This window comes from Leuciscus leuciscus (assembly GCF_965113295.1).
Source record: "Leuciscus leuciscus genome assembly, chromosome: 1".
Taxonomy (NCBI): Eukaryota; Metazoa; Chordata; class Actinopteri; order Cypriniformes; family Leuciscidae; genus Leuciscus; species Leuciscus leuciscus.
The window spans coordinates 9,435,573-9,455,249 of record NC_138725.1 but is presented as its reverse complement, the minus strand read 5'-3'; the positions used below and the strand labels follow the sequence as shown (position 1 = coordinate 9,455,249).

At 38.3% G+C, this 19,677-nt stretch overlaps 3 protein-coding genes across 5 annotated transcripts in view; 2 read left to right on the top strand and 1 right to left on the bottom strand.

Moving 5' to 3' along the window:
- Positions 1-19,677, bottom strand: part of LOC309488467 (uncharacterized protein) — a 145,192-nt gene that overhangs the window by 42,086 nt on the left and 83,429 nt on the right. The window lies entirely within an intron of this gene.
- On the top strand, positions 2,061-10,833 carry LOC309492441 (uncharacterized protein). 3 transcript variants are annotated; one of them, XM_082161420.1, is made up of 8 exons: positions 2,061-2,131; positions 7,461-7,790; positions 7,884-8,228; positions 9,775-9,864; positions 10,209-10,256; positions 10,402-10,482; positions 10,594-10,656; positions 10,724-10,833. In XM_082161420.1, the coding sequence occupies exons 1-7, from the start codon at positions 2,071-2,073 to the stop codon at positions 10,641-10,643; spliced, it is 1,005 nt and encodes a 334-aa protein (XP_082017546.1). In that variant the 5' UTR covers positions 2,061-2,070; the 3' UTR covers positions 10,644-10,656; positions 10,724-10,833. The 3 variants fall into 3 exon arrangements, 2 of the variants coding, with proteins under 2 accessions (XP_082017546.1, XP_082017545.1); XM_082161419.1 differs by having other exon boundaries at positions 9,745-9,864; XR_014203538.1 differs by lacking the exons at positions 10,594-10,656; positions 10,724-10,833 and having other exon boundaries at positions 9,745-9,885; positions 10,218-10,256; positions 10,402-10,448.
- The window catches only part of LOC309508306 (uncharacterized protein), a gene marked incomplete at its 5' end in the record, with an annotated part of 35,160 nt that continues 29,646 nt past the window's right edge, over positions 14,164-19,677 (top strand). Inside the window, one exon of the mRNA XM_082182862.1 lies at positions 14,164-15,321. Within this exon, the coding sequence (XP_082038988.1) occupies positions 14,164-15,081 (918 nt within the window). The 3' untranslated portion in view covers positions 15,082-15,321. The remainder of the gene's footprint in view (positions 15,322-19,677) is intronic.

The window sequence follows — 19,677 nt, the reverse complement described above, 5'->3', positions numbered from 1 at the left end:
AATTGAGTGATATTTGAGAATTATTGAGGACACCTGATGTTAACAAGCAGAATCACTGAAGGAGAAAATCACACCGTTATGGTGATCAGTGTTTGCTTTAGTTGGGCTCGTTTGACTATTAATGTACCCTTATTTTAACACTTTTGAGTGTGGTCTTAAATAAATTCCCAGGAGAGTTAATTTGACTCTGGAGTTTTTGCTGTGTATATATAGATGAAGTGTGATCATGACGCATCTGTCAATGCAACACTTCTGGAGGTTGTGAATTTGTGGTTTCACAAGCACAAACTTAGTAGCCTAATAAAAGCTTCATGGTACACACACATATAGCAAGCGATCTTGACCCGAATGTGGCTACCATGGTAATCTGTTTACAATTTCACAACATCAACATCAGTTGAGGGCTGCAACTTCACTTTTTAAATGACAATATCCTGGCCGGACTACTGTTGTCAGTGATACAAGTATTTGAAATGAACATGATTTCTTAATGTCAAGTGACATATCAGGGCCATTTTATGATTAATTGAAATATATTTCTTACCAGTTCCTTTAATTGAATTGGATTAAATTACGAAATAAAAGACAAATGCATTGAACTGAACGAGAAGATATGCAAATATAAAGTTTGATAGTGAAAGGCAGTTACTGTATATGAAACACTTATTTTGTGTTGTGATTTTGTGTATTGTACTAACACAATTGAAAACATGCTGAAATGTTTGAAAAAAGTGCACTTTTAATGATCTGTTGTGATATTAGAACTAAAAGTGTAAACGTACAAAACATTAAAAATGTACACCTTGTGAAAATAGCGAATATATTTTTTTGAAATAGGCTACCAAAGCGAAATAAAAAACTGTATGTAAACTGAACAAGCAACACAATGTGTTAGTGGTGTGATGCAAAAAGAGGACACTGTATTGGGTCACTTAAAAATAACTATATTTCATTATGTTGAAATTGTTTTCTCTGACAAATAATCAGTAGCTACAATAGCTGGGTTTCCATCCAAACGTAAAGCGAAGGCGGGCATTATATGCAAATGTATCTTCTAGTGATGTTGAGCCGTAAAGCAGCAGGATTCGAAACACAAACGACTCGTCACGGCGGTTCAGAGCCGATTCTTTCTTTTGGGAGGCGATAACTTTAATAATTGTGCATTTTCAAATTTAAAACTTTGCAGAACGTTTACATTCACAAACAGCTATATTACACACTGCATGAAAGGGAATATTCGAAAAAACATAGAAGGGGAACTATAACTCTTTGGGCCCTACTTTAACAATCTGAAACGCAAGTTTCAAACACGAAATGCAAGTAACTTTGTGGGCGGGTCTTGGGCGCTGTTGCTATTATACCGGCGGGATAAATTACTCTTGCGCCCGACGCAAATCTAAAATGGGTTGGTCTGAAGTAGCTTCATTATTCATAGGTGTGGTTTGGGCGGTTTTTGCTGAACCGCCCCCAGGAGTGCAAGTTCATTCCCTAATTTACCGACATGCGTCTGTCGAGTGAAAAGTCCGCTGCAAAATAGGAATGATACATGCGTCTGTGTACAAAGTCAATAGCGCTGGGAGCAAGATAGGGCCCTCTGATTCATAAGTCAAAAACCACCTCAAGCGAGCGTGAAAACTGTTTTGCAAATTAAGGGATTTTTATTTGAAATTTGACATTTCCATTACTCGTTTCACAGAGTCAACACAGTTTTAGACCAGAGATCTTTCTGATCGCTTCTTTTTCATTACTCGTTTCTAATGCCCATAAAAACAGGTTGATGGAAACGTAGCTAATGAGAGGATAAATATTTCTGGATAGCACTGTACAGTTCAGCTCACTTCCTGATCCAGAGCTTTTCAAAGTCAACACAGTTTTACACCAGAGATCTTTCTGATCGCTTCTTCAGCTGTGTCATAGAGTCAGGACTAAACACTCCGTTGATGAGATCACAGGAAGTAACCAACCACAGGAGGAGCTGATGATGTTTAAAGGAGGAGCTGTAACTATATATAATGAAGAGAAAGAGCTGTAACTATATATAATGAAGAGAAAGACTGACAGAAACACAAAATGGCTGATAAGTGTGATCTGTGTCTGCTGGGACTGATCATTCTCTCTTCACTTCTCACAGGTAAAGAAATCTGTATTTTCTCTAAAGACATTTAGTGGAATTAGTCTGGAAAGAGTTCATTTGAACATGCTCAGTTTATTCTTGCACACATTCACGTTGTGATGTAGGAGTTGCGTATTGATAAACACAAATCATACTGTATTATTCCGGATACTGGACATAGTGCCACTCAAACATCTGATGATGAAGAATTATCTTCATATTCAGATTGTAAGGGTGGATTTCCTGCAGAGGTTCAAGCTGCAACACTGCCGAATGACTAAAGAAAAGTTGTCAGTTTAATGGTTTAAAGGTTTAATGACAAAATATGGTTATAGTTATACTTAAAATAGTTACAAAATAGATGTATGAGATGACGATAACTTATACCATTAATCTTAGCCAGCATGTAAATGTTTCCAGAGAAAGATAGAGAGAGAGAGAGAAAAGAGGAAGTAGAGAGAGAGAGAGAGAGAGAGAGAGAGAGAGAGAGAGAGAGAGAGAGAGAGAGAGAGAGAGAGAAAAGAGGAAGTAAAGAGAGAGAGCCCTAAGAACTATCGACTATTTTTTAATGTCAGAATGCCGGCGGACACAGCTACAGTGAGTTGTTCAAAACCTTTCTTGCTAGTAAACTCTGTGTACACAAGCAATGTTCTCAATGCTGGAGTTCATGTGTAGAGCCGCTGGTGATACTTCCAGCCAAGTTTCATGTTGTGTCGAGTCTTCTTAGTGTTTTAAAATAGCCATTTTTGATGCTATCATAGAAGTGCCCCAAGCACTCCCATTCAAAAGGCAATTTGACCGAAAATGAAAATACGGTCAAACTTAAAAGTGCCGTTTCCATTCTAATTATGCTTTTAAACTAAAGTTGGCCTCGGGTAGATTAACAAAAAGACCCTAAGTTGCATTTTAGTGAGAATTACCCTTTAATGTTAGTTTTTCTCTGGCTGCTGGAACTGTTTGTTATGGCAAGAACAGTAAAAGTAAATGTATTCTAGTGATGGGTCACGAACGATTCGTTTATTTCGAACAAATCTTTAATATGACTCAGGACTACTGAGTTGTCTCAGAGAGTGATTTGTTCATTTTGTGTCGACCGCGCATTCGCAAAGTCCTGTGGGTTCTGTACCGGAAAGAGAAATGATTAGTTCATCTCTTGAGTCTTTGGGTCTGATTCTTCTGAGTCTTTCGTTCTTTTGACACCTGACGTGATGTGACAGCGCTGGACACATAAATGAGTTAATAATTCCCAAACTTTCTTATAAACAAGCATGTAGTCAGTTTTTTAAAGGAACACTTCGACTTTTTGGGACTTTAGCTTATTCACAGTATCCCCCAGAGTTAGATAAGTCCATACATACCTTTTTCATCTCTGTGCGTGCCGTAACTCTGTCTGACGCACCCACCGCTAGCCTAGCTTAGCACAAAGACTGGATGTAAATGGCTACAGCTAGCATACTAATCCCAATAAGTGACAAAATAACGCCAACATTTTCCTATTTATATGTTGTGATTTGTATAGTCACAGTGTGTACAAATAACAAGGTCATATGAGACACAGCCATTTTTGAAATGTTTAAATACTGGGAACTATTTTCTCAGAAGGCGAAGCACTGCTACTTGGGCGGAGTGATTAGCGCAGCACCCGAGAAGCGCCGTTCCGTCAACAAAACCAACGTGACTAACTAGCTAGTAGCAAACGTGATTCGTGATCATGGCTGACTTTGAGGAATTGTCAGAGGATTTTTATTTGGTATCAAACCAAGATCCAGAACCATATCGTTTTGAGCCAGAATGCACAGACGAGGAGTTACAAACTTTGGAAGCTGATAGACAAGATGCCGAATAGACTGAGGTCGAGGGGAGAATCAGAACGGGAGTAGCCTACTATTTCACAAACAAGGTCACTGTTTCTCAAAAATGAAAACTGCCCATCCCCCCCTCCAATTCATTAGCAAGTTGAAGGCTACAGTCCTGAAAGTTACCTTTAGCGCCGCTTATTTGTTAGCTGCTACTGGGGCGATAGAGCGCGTTTGTGACAACACAAAACTAACATTACAGGGGATACATGGAGCCCGGGAACAACTGTAATAGTAGTGAGCACCCTATTCATGTAATAGTGTCAGTAAGGTTACATTACATCTAGCTAATGGCACTGTAACAGCAGGCTAGTCATCTAAAAACATAACGGAACACTTACCGCAGCCACAGGTGTATGGCGTTATATGTGTGCCTCAATCCTGAGCGCGTAATTATAAGTTTTGAGCACAGAGAACTATATTTTGCAAGCACATTACATTATATTTTGAACAGAAATTAACAATCGCAAAAAAAAAATCCGTTTGAGCAAAGAAAAAACGATTCCGTGCTCAATAAATGTATTTGCTTGTTTGCTATTATCAATATTAACATGCAATAATGACCCCTCTCACGCAGTTTACTCAGGTGCTCTCTCACAAACTTATTCTCTGCGCTCCTGTCAAGTCCCTCTCTCTCTCTCTCTCTCTCTCAACCTCTTAATTCTGTGCGCGCTCAACTCTTGACACACACGCTCGCTCAACTTGCAACAGCGTTACAAGTGTGCCACAAAATCAACCAATCGGAAAATGAAAGGTCAATTGTGATTGGCTGTTGATCTCCAATCAAATCGCTAGTAGAACCAAAGCCCGTCTTGTAGAACTATAAGGCTTGTTCGACTTGAACCGGCGCTGCACAGACCGATCGGTTTATGACATCAAAGTACCGCGAGAGCAATTCAAAAGCATAAGGAGCTACTTTCTATTCGCTCTTGCGGTACTTTGATGTCATTCACCGATCGGTCTGTGCAGCGCCGGTTCAAGTCGAACAAGCCTATAGATATCCATATATCCAAATATAATCCTTTATTATATGATATCTATGGAACTATCTACAGCATCCCGGAAGCTTACTGAAAAAAAAAAAAATCTAAAAAAATAACTGACTATAGATTAAAGAGACTAATCTATTAGCGAGACTAATAGATTAAAACACATTTTGGTAAGTATTTTTTTTTTATTATTAACTTAAAAGTGCCCTGTTAGTTTTGTGTAGGCTATTATAATGCTGTTGTGTTGTTTAACTTAAAATATTATATCTCCTATTGTGAATAAAGTTAGTTTGACTTATCCTTTTCAAGCATTCTAACGCTAGCACAGCCGCAGACAATGTCATCAGAACAACAACACCTAAATGTCACACCACTTTAGTCACAATTTGAGATATAATAAGACACTTATTCAAAAGACCTCAAATAACAAAGAAATACTGATTTAATGTATTTTAAAATGTTTAAATATATATATATATATATATATATATATATATATATATATATATATATATATATATATATATATATATATATATTCATAACAAAAGCTGAATGGATCTCTATTGAGCCTCTGCTGGAAGTGTACGGTAATTACACTTTTTGGCAAAACTATATTATCTGCAAAAACAAAAATCCAACCATCAGATGGAAGAATTATGCATCTCACACCTAGATCAATATCCAGAATATAATTAATTTAGATCATCACTAATGTGTTGTTGTTGTTTTTCATAAAAAAGGTAATATTTCATATGCATGCTAATGGTGTAGCTGATGTATTTTGCAGTAAATAGGTACAAAAGTACTTCAAATCTCCCAAAACATAGCATTAATGTATAGATGAGAAGTAAACCAAAACAATGATATAATACGTGTATTATTAATTTTTTTTTTTATTAAAAATTAAAAAAAATAAAACAATCACTCTATACATTTTTTATATATTAAATGTCATATTGACCCCAAATGCACTGAGTGTAAACAATAAACTAGAGACATATGAGGAAAAGATGGTTCAGTCCTGTGTCTGCTGGGAAACTTCCCGCTAAAACTGTGTAAGAAGAATGTTTAGAGAGTGTTATCCTTCCTTTTAGGAGAACATTCTGGTAACAAAAATACAATTATCTACAGAAAACATTACAAGAACAAAACATAATGCTCTCAAAACATTCATAGAACAACACCATTTCTATCTGGGATGAGCTCATATCGTCAAGTCAAGTCTAGTCACCTTCATTTATATAGCGCTGTTAACAACATGGATATCGAGATCATAGTATGAGCACACAGTGACTGCGCTGTGAGTAAAAGAACTACAAATAACCTTTATCTTTTGTTTTGTTTGTTTGTTTTGTTGTACTGGTGGTGTAAAGGAATACAAATATTCTCCTAGGGCATGTTTAATCGTATTTTATTAAATGATTTGTTAAAGGTGCATTAAGCAACTTTTCATGTTAAAAATACCCGTTTTCTAACCCATACATGCTTAAACAATTGCCTGATGGGCTGAATGAGCCCTTCTCTGATCACTGAGATTGTCTTTATAATCCTGTAAAGTAAAATAAATAAGAGGGATTCGGGCCGGAATTTTAGACTGGGCGTGACGTCATGCGCGTTCACGGCACGCTCACATAGCTATGCCTGGCAGGTTTGTGTATTCGCCGGCATTCTCCGTAGAAGATGGATTGTAAGAGACCTGCTTATAGTTCATTTCAAACACCAACGCAAACTCCACGTAAGATAAAAAAAAGAAAACTTTTGTCCGTGAGCGTGCACACCTCTGGTTGCAGTTTCGCTTGCCGCCAGAGGGGGCATAGTTCTGCAAAAACTCAGAGACTTGCTTAATGCACCTTTAATGCATTATTTTGTCATGACTTTTACTTGAGAGGGCCCTAATCATGATCACATTCACTGTTAACTACTTCCCAAACTCAGCTCATGATTGATCATAAACTTACTATCAAACACACAACGAGTGTTCAGCTCAGCTCAGTGATGTTGTGTGGTCAGAGAACAGAAGTACAGGATCATCACGACTGTGTCTGGATGGAGAGTGAACTACTGATCCCAGCAAACCTTCCCTGAGTTTTGCTCCTTCCTTTGGGAACTGTTCCACACATATTCTTTGTGTGTTTTGAATTGTTATTTAGTATTTAGCAGAACAGATAAAGAGCTTTTAAGGAAAGTTATATTAGTGTATTTTCTACGGTTGAAGAGGAGGATCAACTAATCCTGTGCCGTCCAGTAATGTTTATGACAAAGCTGAAATCAAGAGTTCAAGATATTATATTATTTACATTTGTTTCAAAGTCAGGGTATTTCTTATTCCTTCTTAAAGAGGCGTTTGATTCGGTTTATCCATAATGTTAATGAATGCACTAACTATCAAACACCGGAAAAAGACTGAATGATTCGAATCTTCTGCTTTTTATGCTGGTGTGTTTTATGTTTTTTCAGTTATTAATATCATAGTGATCACTGAGATATACTGTGTTTCAGGAACCAGTGGAGAGGATGAGACTCATGTGTTCATCAGTTCTGGTGAAAATGTCTCTCTGTCCTGTAATAAAGATCTTTCTGACTGCAAATCTAAAACTACATGGACCTACTATAACAGCTTCAGACATTCAGCAACAGTTGAACTGATTGCTGGAGGGAAAGTTAAGGATAAAATAGACAGACATGAGAGACTGAGTCTGGAGTCTGACTGCTCTCTGAACATCAAGAACGTCACAGAAGAAGATTATGGATTTTACACCTGCAGACAATATGTGAATGACAGACACCAACCAGGACTTGATGCACGTGTTTTTCTGCATGTTCTTCATGGTAAGTTTATGATTATGTGCTCAATTTACAAAAGGTTATCCCTTTAAACTCAGATGATGATTGAAGAGGCTGTGATTTGTGTCTTGTGTTCAGTTTTAGTGTCTCCATCATCATCATCATCTTCATCCTCACAGACTGAGATCAGTCCAGGCCGCTCTGTGACTCTCTCCTGTCAGTTGTATTCATATCCTGGATTCTCCTGTGATGATCGGGTCAGTTCTGAGGGAGTTGAGCTGTTGTGGGTGAATCAGACTGGTGTTGATCTGAAGACAGACTCCAAATATCAGATATTATTATTATCATCATCAGCTCAAGGTCGCTGTATCCTCACTCTGACTACAACACTCCTGGATGAAGATGACAACAGAGAGTGGAGATGTCAGCTTACTCACAGAAATCAACTCCAGGCCTCAGTCAGATTCACTGTCAAGTATTCAGGTGAGAAAACACTCTTTTCTGACAGATTTGTGGAAACTTTCACAGATTGGCTCTACTCTTCCTGATGGCTTCATACGTTTGGCAATTGTAAAATATTAGTGGTCAAAGTCATAAACTGTATGTAAAATCCTTATAGTCAAGTCAAGTCAAGTATATTTGTATAGCGCTTTTCACAATACAGATTGTATCAAAGCAGCTTCACAGTATTAAATTAAAATAATACAACAAGGTTTGTTTCTAGTGGAATTTATTGATAAAATCAAATTAGATATCCCCAGAATATCCCCAACTGAGCAAGCCAAAGGCAACAGTGGCAAGGAACCGAAAAACTCCATCAAGTGACCTAATAGTGTCCTAAAACTCCATCAGGTGACCCAATGGAGAAAAAAAAAACCTTGGGAGAACCCAGGCTCAGTCGGGGGCCAGTTCTCCTCTGGCGTTTATTAACTAGAGGCCGGATTGTAATTTGAACTGTAAGATTAAAAATATTATATGAATGCCTGGCTGAAGAGATGCAACTTTAATCTAGTTTTAAACTGGGAGAGCGAGTCTGAGCAACGAACAGTATCAGGAAGGCTATTCCAGAGTTTTGGAGCTAAATGTGAAAATGCTCTCCCTCCTTTGGTGGATCTGGATATCCTAGGTATGACCAAAAGCCTTGAATTTAGTGATCTTAAAGAGCGCGATGGATTATAGGGCGATAGAAGATCCGTTAAATAGACTGGAGCTAAGCCGTTTAGGGCTTTATAAGTCAGTAGCAATACCTTGTAATTAATACAGAACTTTATAGGTAACCAATGCAGTGATGATAAAATCTGTGTTATATGATCATATTTTCTTGATCTAGTAAGAACTCTAGCGGCGGCATTTTGGACTAACAGTAGCTTGTTTATTGAGGATGCAGGACAACCAGCTAATAAAGCATTACAGTAATCTAGTCTCGATGTCATGAATGCATGAGCTAACTTTTCTGCATCAGAAACTGATAGCATATTACGTAGCTTAGCAATGTTTCTAAGGTGGAAAAAGGCTGTTCTTGTAACATATGAAATATGATTTTAAAAAGACAGGTTGCAATGTAGTATAACACCCAGGTCTTTTACTGTAGAGGATAAAGTAACAGGACATCCTACTATGTTAAAGTTGTATTGTGAGAGGTTTTGTGGGCGTTTTTTTGAACCGATAAGTAGTACCTCTGTTTTGTCTGGATATATAATTCCCAATATTGACCTCCTATGGGTCATACATGAAATATTGCATAAATCTATTAAAGCCTAGTATGACCCCTGTAGGAGGTCAGTTTAAGGAATTATTAGGCTTAATAATGTCATTGATTCAGGAAAGCTGAAGGTTTATGGGAAGCAGCTCTGAGAAACTGTGTTTCACTCTCATATAAACCAGGAATAAATGATACAGTAACATCTCTCTTATCAACTACTGCCACTGTAAGCTGTGATGTTTGAACACAAACTGCATGTCATGATCAATATGAAAATATGATGTTAATGTCCTACAGATGATGCGTCTGAACATTCATCTTCTGCAGCTCCAGTCGCTTCACCAACACTGACTCCAGTCAGAAGCTCAAACTCTGAGAAGACATCAAGCCGAACTACAGCAGCAGCTTCTACACAAGGTTCATGATCACATGATCACTGTCACACACATCAGCCTCGAAGGATTCCTCAATATTTGTGCATTTGAATGTTTTCATTCAGGAAACGTTGTATCTTTTAGATGCCATCAATGAATAGATATTTCACATTTCACTGTTTCTGCAAACTTAGAAATGCAAGTGTGCTAGAACGTCACTTAACAATTATCTTCTAACTTCAATCTCAAGGTGTCAGGAGGAGAATGACTATCACCATTGACTGAAAATAAATCTATTTGGTGCTTTATTCATTCATAGATATTCATGATGATGTTGTGTATATGTGGCATTATGTGTTGAACTGAACTAACAGACGTGATCCACAGATCCAGGAGAAACTGAAGTCAGTGTGACTGCTGGATCATTATACAGAGGTACGACACGTTCATTTATACTGACAGCTTTATAACATTAAACTATCAGTCAGTCTGTAAAAGCTTCATCAATAACTGTTGATAGTTGAATACCCTTGACTTCAGTCATGTACAGTTTCTCTTCTTCCTCTCATGTTTCCTGCAGTGATTGTGATTATTGTTGAGATCGCAGTGTTTGCTGCTCCTACTGTGATTCTTCTTCAGATCATCTGTGCAAGAAGAGCTGGTGAGTTTTGAGCCGCACACAATCTGATGATTCACACTCATCTGATCTGGAACAATCTGCAATCATGATAAAAACACATACGAGAGGTCAGTCAATGCTTTTATTTTGCAGGGAGGAAGGACTCGAAGCACCCAGAGGAAATAGAGATGCCGACAATATAACAATAAAATACTGGTGAGTTTTGAGCAAATCTGCAAAAACTTGCAGAGGATTGTTCATCGTTTTATTTTCTTCTTCTCAGAAAACAGAGAAAAAACTCAGATCACAATGAAGAAATAGTGACACCAAGTTTAGATTAAAATGTTTGTTTGTTTTTTTACAAATAAAAGGCCAGATTTTTTTTCATTTACATCCCAGTCAACACGTTGATCTCACAGTGATCTCTCCATATGATCACAAGTGTAACCTCACAGTTCACCCCGGCTAGAAATTTAATTGGACATGAACTTCATCGTTTAGACATCAAATTTTGGTTGAAAATGAAAACGTGTTGCATTGTATTATGCTACAATGGGATACAATGCTAAATCAGATATGTACAATAACATTATGATGTCCAGCAATCGATTTAAATAGTACATTGGGTTTGATTTGTCGTATATAAAACATATACATACTGAATAAATACATAGATCTGACTATTTTAAACGTGTACTTTAATGGTCCAGTGGTAGATCTTTTGCCAAGCGTGTCAGAGGTTACAGGTTCTAATCCACATTCGTATAGTTGTTGTTTTTTTCATCAAAACTGAATATGTTCATCAGTGGTTGTATATTAAGCACGGACGCGTTTGTGCACGAATAGAGAGTCTCCGCAACGGTGTAAAGCGATAGATTGAAGCTTGGGTCCGTGTGAAGACAAGAGACAAGAGAACACACAGTATCCGCTCCACTGATATCAGCGGCAACAAGCACTTTGATCACTTGATTTCAAAAAAGCGGCAAAAAGTGGTGGGGACAAAATGGACCCTGGCAAAAAAGTGGTGGGTACATGTCCCACCCGTCCCAACCGCAAATTACGCCTATGCCTCCACCGAAGACCATTTTTGACCCAGGAAAAACCCTGGTATGGTACTTTTGAGATTGTTGTTTTGTAAAGTTGTTACATGGTATTTTAGCATGCTCTCTAAATTCATGACTTTTATCACACACAAAAATAAATCACTTGCTGATTTCACTTCTCCCATCACAGCCTAGATTTCGGCCCAAAATTGCAGACTGCAATAAATAATTGATTTAACTAATTGTATTTTAGGGTTGGGCCGATAGACGATATCATCGTCCATCGCGATGGCTGACAGACGTCAAACACCTTTTTCATCAGACGCTTTTATAAAACCGTTACTCAATAAAAATATTCGTTTTAATATTTATTTTACTCATAAAATGAACAGCAGCAACAAAAAAAATATAACGTTATAACCACTGATCGATTGTTCAAATAAAGTGTTTGATTAGTTAGCAAGTACATGTTCAGGAAATGCATAATACAAATTGTATGGGTTATGTAAGTAACGGTAAACGGACTCTGCACGAAGCTCTCTTAAAGCTGTCAAATGGTGTCGCTGTTGGACACTTAATTGTGATTATTGCTGCTCTGAGGTTTCTTATAGGCTACTGGTGACTGTTTTATCGTGTTTTTTTGTTTTTGTTTTTTTGAAGAAGAAGCATTACTCTTGCCTCGGAGAAAAAAACAAGGGAATAGCGACAGTTGTGCATATAAATTACTACTTATAGGACTTGATTTACAGCCTGTGGGCAGTTTTTCTACATCCTTTTGTCAACATCATTTTACATTTTATGCTGCACAGCGGGTCATCTTAAAAGTGCCGTCGGAGCTACCAATCTCTGTAAAACGGGCGCTGGAGCCCTCTGCTGGTAGGGAATAGTAAGATGGCCGCTCGAACACTTGCGGTGGCTTCACTGCCTGCTGGCAGTTTAGTACGTCATGAGCTATCCAGTCATTATATTGATCAGTGGTTATAACACATTTATTCCTCCGCCAAGCAATGTAGTTCCAAAGAGGTTGCTAAGCAACACATGCAGCAGCAAATAATCACAAATGGCAGTTTTGGTCGAAAATGAGTTATTTATATTTTTTTGGCACATTCAAGACCTCCTTTATCATGTGGATGAGTATCTTGAATCAATTCCGTTGTTTTTTCGATAAAATTATGAGTTGTCTTAACAGTAACTTCCAAAAGCCCATAAGAAACCAAGGCAGAAGACCGTAACACCAGTTACCGCTCTCAAATTGAGTTACGGTACTCTGCCTTTGTTCAGCCGCGCGTCAATATGAAGTTACCGTGCCGGTGTTCTATCAAATAATGCTACCTACCAGATTGTACGGTGTTCTGCCTTTGTTTTACTGTCCATTACAATTAAAATGAGTACCTGTGTACTTTGTACAGCTGCCATCAGTCCCTCTAACTTCTGATGTCCTCAGAGCTTTGTCCTAAACAAACGCAATCAGAACATTTAGTATGATCTGAAACCGCTCCATCGACAAACGTGCGATATCGATCGCGAAGGATTATGCAGAGTTGACAGAAAAATGTTACACATGCCGTAGCAGATGAATACAACCAAGAACTAAAGCCCCGCCTCACCCAGTTCGGGTACAGGACCTGGTTGAAACACTCATGCATATAGCTGGCAGAGTGCCAAAACTTCGCTTGCGCCTTCAGCCCCGCCCTAAACGCGGTCGAGACGACGCTGGACTAATATATCTATGGAGGTATTTTGTCATGTCAAATGTATTAATAATGCCATCAGAATGTAACCAAAGCACAGGATAGCAATTAGTAGATGGCTATAAATAATTGTAAATCATACAACATAAATGCCATGATCACTAGATTTTATACAGGTGTTACTATAATGATTTTGTTAATGGTGATCAGCAACCAAATATTGATAATGTGGAAGTTACTGCCTTTTGCCTTGGCATGACTTCTCACTTTTTGCTGACAATACAAAGGCAGAGTACAGTAACTTTAAAATAGTGGTCAAAGGTCAAGTTTGAGCTCAAGATTTTTTATGTATATAATTTTCATTACTAAAACATCTATTTGCCAGATTTCCAGTGTCCTACCTATAATTCATTTGGCGGGACAACTAAAAATCTTTAAAGTCATTTTTCTCAGTTCCACACTCTAGCGACTTAAGGTCTTTTGCCTTTGTAGGGCAGGATAGCAGTCTGGGTGGCACAACTCGCTCCCTTACCAATGATTTATTACACACTCACTTACTAAACGGTCACATTGTGTCACGAGAGTGGCTTTTATACTTTCTGCAGTGGTGTTCTGCTATTCTTGCAAACTTTTCTCATCCAAAAGACACGCCTTTACTAATGGATGGTGCCATTAGTGCCATTGTTAATCCTGTATGATGGGGCATACAGGTGCAATACTGTTGTCGTGTCATGTACATATATACATATATAGTTGCCCTTTCATTCTTTGTGTTATTGTGCTTTTACCTTAGTTTGTAGGGTACAGAGATGTCTGTGAACAGTCATGGTATGTGTTGTGAATAAATGTTAAAATGTAATACCACAAGTGTATTTGATGTCACATAACATGTACCGCTAGCATTGCACGCGTGGTCGCGCCAATCGATCGTCTTATTTACACCCGTATCACTGAAAGCTATAATTCGCCATCATAGCACATCTGCTATAATGGCAAATATAACGGATGTGTGTCTAACGTTACCTTTGAGTGCAGGTGAGGACACGTTCGAGCTGCATTCTGTGCAGTTAGAACTGGAATCCGTGGAGAAGCAGATCCGCGACCTACTAGAGAGACAGGCCGAGCTGCGAGATCGGCGATCCGCGCTTGAAACATCACGCGCCGATGCTCACAAGTCAGTGGGTAGTAACCTTTTTACTCCGACCTCGTCTACTCCGTGTGTTTCTCTGCCCAGGACGCGATCATCCCTGGTTTCATTCACTCCGGCACCGACTCAACACCATGGACCCTGGGTGATTCCACAGCGGAAGTCGCGAGCCCGGACCAGAGCAAGGACCACTCCGCCCCTCCCGGTCTTCGAGATCTCCACACGGAACCGCTTCTCCCCTCTACGCGAGACGGAACGCGACGCTGTGATCATCGGCAGTTCCATCGTCCGGCATGTCCACGCCACCATAGGTAAAGGTAAGGTGCGCACTCACTGCTTTCCTGGTGCTCGTGTTCTTGATGTCGCTGCGCAGGTCCCCGAGATCCTGAACGGTGACGAGCGCATCGGAGCTGTCGTACTGCACGCGGGAACGAACGACATCAGGCTGCGGCAGACGGAGGTTCTGAAGAAGGACTACAGGAGCCTGATCGAGACGGTACGCAGCACATCGCCTGAAACAACGATCATCGTGTCTGGACCGCTTCCCACGTACCGACTAGGACATGAAAGGTTCAGTAGATTATTTGCTCTAAATGAATGGCTAATGTCATGGTGTAATGAACAGAAACTGCTCTTTGTAAATAATTGGAATCTGTTCTGGGAGCGACCTAGGCTCTTCCGCGCTGATGGCCTTCACCCCAGCAGAATCGGAGCGGCTCTTCTGTCGGACAACATCTCCAAGGCGTTACACACCATATGACTAGTAAGTCAAAGTCCAAATCACACTCTTTGCTGTCCAAACTTAATTGATATAAGTACCAATGTAGAACATTATATTGAAACTGTGTCTATTCCTCGTTTAGTGAGGTCAAACATTAAATCTACTGTAGGATCTAGGAAAAATCTAATTGTGATTAAACCAGAAAATCTCAATATTAGTGTACAAAAACAATTTATAAAGCTAGGTCTTCTAAACATTAGATCACTCACACCTAAGGCGGTTATAAATGAATGAAATGGTCACAGATAATAGTTTCGATGTACTTTGCCTTACTGAAACCTGGCTTAAACCAAATGATTATTTCGGTCTTAATGAGTCTACTCCATCAGGATACTGTTATAAGCATGAGCCCCGTCTGATTGGTCGTGGCGGCGGTGTTGCAACAATCTATAAAGATATTCTTAATGTTACCCAGAAAACAGGTCACAGGTTTAATTCGTTTGAAGTACTTGTGCTAAATGTTACTCTCTTAGATGTAAGAAAGAAATCCCTATTATCTCTAGCCTTGGCTACCGTATATAGACCGCCTGGGCCTTACGCTGATTTCTTAAAAGAGTTTGCAGACTTTCTCTCAGATCTATTAGTCAATGTCGATAAAGCATTAATTGTTGGAGATTTTAACATACACGTAGATAACACAAATGATGCGTTAGGGGCTGCGTTTAAAGATTTATTAAACTCCTTTGGGGTCAAGCAAAACGTTACCGGACCAACTCATCATTTTAATCTACATTTACATTTATTCATTTAGCTGACGCTTTTATCCGAAGCGACTTACAATTGCTATATATGTCAGAGGTCGCACGCCTCTGGAGCAACTAGGGGTTAAGTGTCTTGCTCAGGGACACATTGGTGTCTCACAGTGGATTCGAACCCGGGTCTCTCACACCAAAGGCATGTGTCTTATCCATTGCGCCACCACCACCCCATCGAGTGTAATCATACACTCGATTTAATTATATCATATGGAACCGATCCAACCGATATAGATATTATACCGCAAAGTGATGAAGTCACTGACCATTACATGGTCACTTGCATACTACGTACTGCTGAAATTTGTCATGTTGCGCCACGTTATCGACCAGGCAGAACAATCCTTCCAACCACTATAGATAGATTCTCAAATAGCTTACCTAATCTATCTCAGTTGCTCAATGAACCCAAACAAACAGATGAACTAGAGGAAATGACTAGCACTATGAGCACCATTTTCTCTAGTACATTAGACATCGTTGCACCAATTAGATTAAAAAAGGTTAGAGAGAAAACGAAAGCACCATGGTACAACAGTGCTATGCATGTTATCAAGAGAGAAACTCGTAATTTAGAGCGTAAATGGAAACAAACTAATTTAGAGGTCTTTAGAATCGCGTGGAAAAACAGTATGTCACGTTATAAAAAGGCCCTAAAAGCGGCCAGGGCTGAGCACCTCCACAAACTAATAGAAAATAACCAAAATAATCCAAGGTTTTTATTTAACACTGTGGCTAGACTAACAAATAAACAGACGTTACCTGAGCAAAATATCCCGTTACAGTTTAGTAGTAATGATTTTATGAATTTCTTCACTGAGAAAATAGAAAGCATCAGAAACACAATTGTAAATGTACAATCTTTAATGGTGTCTTATGATTCAGCCTCAATTATCCCTCAAGAACAACTACACCGCTTTACTACTATAGGACAGGAAGAGCTAAATAAACTTATCACTTCATCTAAAACAACAACATGTTTATTAGATCCAATACCCACTAAACTACTGAAAGAAGTGTTACCTGTAGTGGAAGAGCCTCTTCTCAATATTATTAACTCATCTTTATCTTTAGGTCATGTTCCAAGAATATTCAAGTTGGCAGTTATAAAACCTCTCATTAAGAAACCACAATTAGATAATAATAATCTAGCAAATTACAGACCGATTTCAAATCTTCCATTTATGTCTAAAATACTAGAAAAAGTTGTGTCTGCTCAACTGGGCTCTTTCTTGCAAGAAAATGATATCTATGAAAAATTTCAGTCAGGATTCAGGCCGCATCATAGCACTGAAACTGCGCTCGTTAAAATTACAAATGATTTACTTCTAGCTTCTGACCAAGACTTTTTACTCGATCTTAGCGCTGCGTTCGACACTATAGATCACAAAATACTCTTAGATCGACTACAAAAATACACTGGTGTTCATGGACAGGCATTAAGCTGGTTTAGATCGTACTTATCAGACCGCTACCATTTTGTCTGTTTAAATGGGGAAAAATCGAAGATAACGTCAGTAAACTATGGAGTGCCGCAAGGATCTGTGTTAGGCCCTCTGCGATTCTCAATATATATGCTGCCACTTGGTAATATTATAAGAAAACATGGAATTAATTTCCACTGTTATGCAGATGACACTCAATTATATATTTCATCACGACCAGATGAAAATAATAAATTATCTAAATTGACAGAGTGTGTTAAAGATATAAAATACTGGATGACGTGTAATTTTCTGCTATTAAATTCAGATAAAACGGAGGTATTACTTATTAGTCCAAAAAACTGCCCACAAAACCTCTTACAATACAACTTTAATTTAGAAGGATGTCCTGTTACTTTATCCACTACAGTAAAAGACCTGGGTGTTATATTAGACTGCAACCTGTCTTTTGAAAATCATATTTCATATGTTACAAGAACAGCCTTTTTCCACCTTAGAAACATTGCTAAGCTACGTAACATGTTATCTGTTTCTGATGCAGAAAATTTAGTTCATGCATTCATGACCTCGAGACTAGATTACTGTAATGCCTTATTAGCTGGTTGTCCTGCATCCTCAATAAACAAGCTACAGTTAGTCCAAAATGCAGCTGCTAGAGTTCTTACTAGATCAAGAAAATATGATCATATAACACCAATTCTATCATCTCTACACTGGTTACCTATAAAGTTCCGTATCAATTACAAAGTATTACTACTGACCTATAAAGCCCTAAATGGTTTAGCTCCCCTGTATTTAACGGAACTTCTATCGCCCTACAATCCATTGCGCTCTTTAAGATCACTAAATTCGAGGCTTCTGGTCATTCCTAGGATCTCTAAGTCCACTAAGGGAGGGCGTTTTCACATTTAGCTCCTAAACTCTGGAATAGTCTTCCTGATATAGTTCGCTGTCCCAGTTTAAAACTAGTTTAAAACTAGATTAAAGACGCATCTCTTTAGCCAAGCATTCACATAATACTTACCTTTTATACTACAGTTGAATCAGATTGAATGCATTAATATTATGAACAGCAGCTACGCTAATTATTTCCCATCTGCTGCATTAATATTATGAACAGCAGCTACGCTAATTATTTCCCATCTGCTTTTCTGTTGTTATCTTGGGACGCTAGTCCCGAGATAAATACAGATCGTCAGCTCCAGTTTGTATCCAGCCTCCCATGGAAACTACAGATGCCCCAACACCCGTGAAGAGCCGACTCGACGCCCGTGAAGAGACGACTCGACGCTGGCGATATGTTTATGCCCTAAATCAATACATGATTAACTAACTGTATTTCTCTATGTACATTTCTGAAATGCACTTTCTGTAAAGCTGCTCTGAAACAATATGTATTGTGAAAAGCGCTATACAAATAAATTTGAATTGAATTGAATTGAACATGAATGACTGTAGCAATTTACCTTGTATATCAACATGTCACCACTAAAGCCTTGTCTTGCATGTGTACTATATTTTCATTTTATGACTAGTATGCAAGTAACATCACAGGTTTATCATGGACAAACTATTTTTCTAGCAGGAATACTATTGAATGTTACCATAAAATAAAAAAAGGTTACAGGAATAGTACGAAACAATTACACTATTAAGGACCACAGGTTCATTACAGTAAATTACAAGTATTACTGCAGGAATATAAAGCCTATTAAAGATTAACAGTCATTAAAGATGAATCTAGAAAAGACACCAACCTGCTTGTTCCTTGTGTTTTATTCTCCAGGGTTCTGGTTCACTCGAGTTCTCAGTCTCCTCTTTTAACAAACACGATCTTCTCAGTTCAGTTGCAGCAACTCCAGATATTCCTGCTCGATTCAAAACTTCTAGTCACGTCTATGAGAATGGGAAAATTAAAGGCATGTATTGACCCGATTCAAAATATTTCTAGACTTAAAGTACATTAACAACAGTTTGTATAAAGCCAGAAGCACGATGTATAACACCAGAGATCAAGCTGTAAACCAGGGGTGGGCAATTAATTCCACAAGATGCCACATGAGAAACTTAACTAACCAACACACTTAACTCAGTTCTTCCCAATATATTATTTCTCTTTATAAAAAACAGCAAATGAATGAAATGAAAATATGGAGCACACAATTATATCACTATTTAATGAACATTCACAAAAACAGTTTTGAAAATGTGATTCTTTTTTTTTTTTGCTGTATTTCAAAAACTAGCATCACAACTTTATACAAAAAAGCAAGTATTTCAAAGACCAGCATCACATTAACTATATAAAAAAAGCAATAAATATAATTTATGTAGAAAAATCAGTTGCCTTGACTTTTAAAGCAGCAGTCCATAAC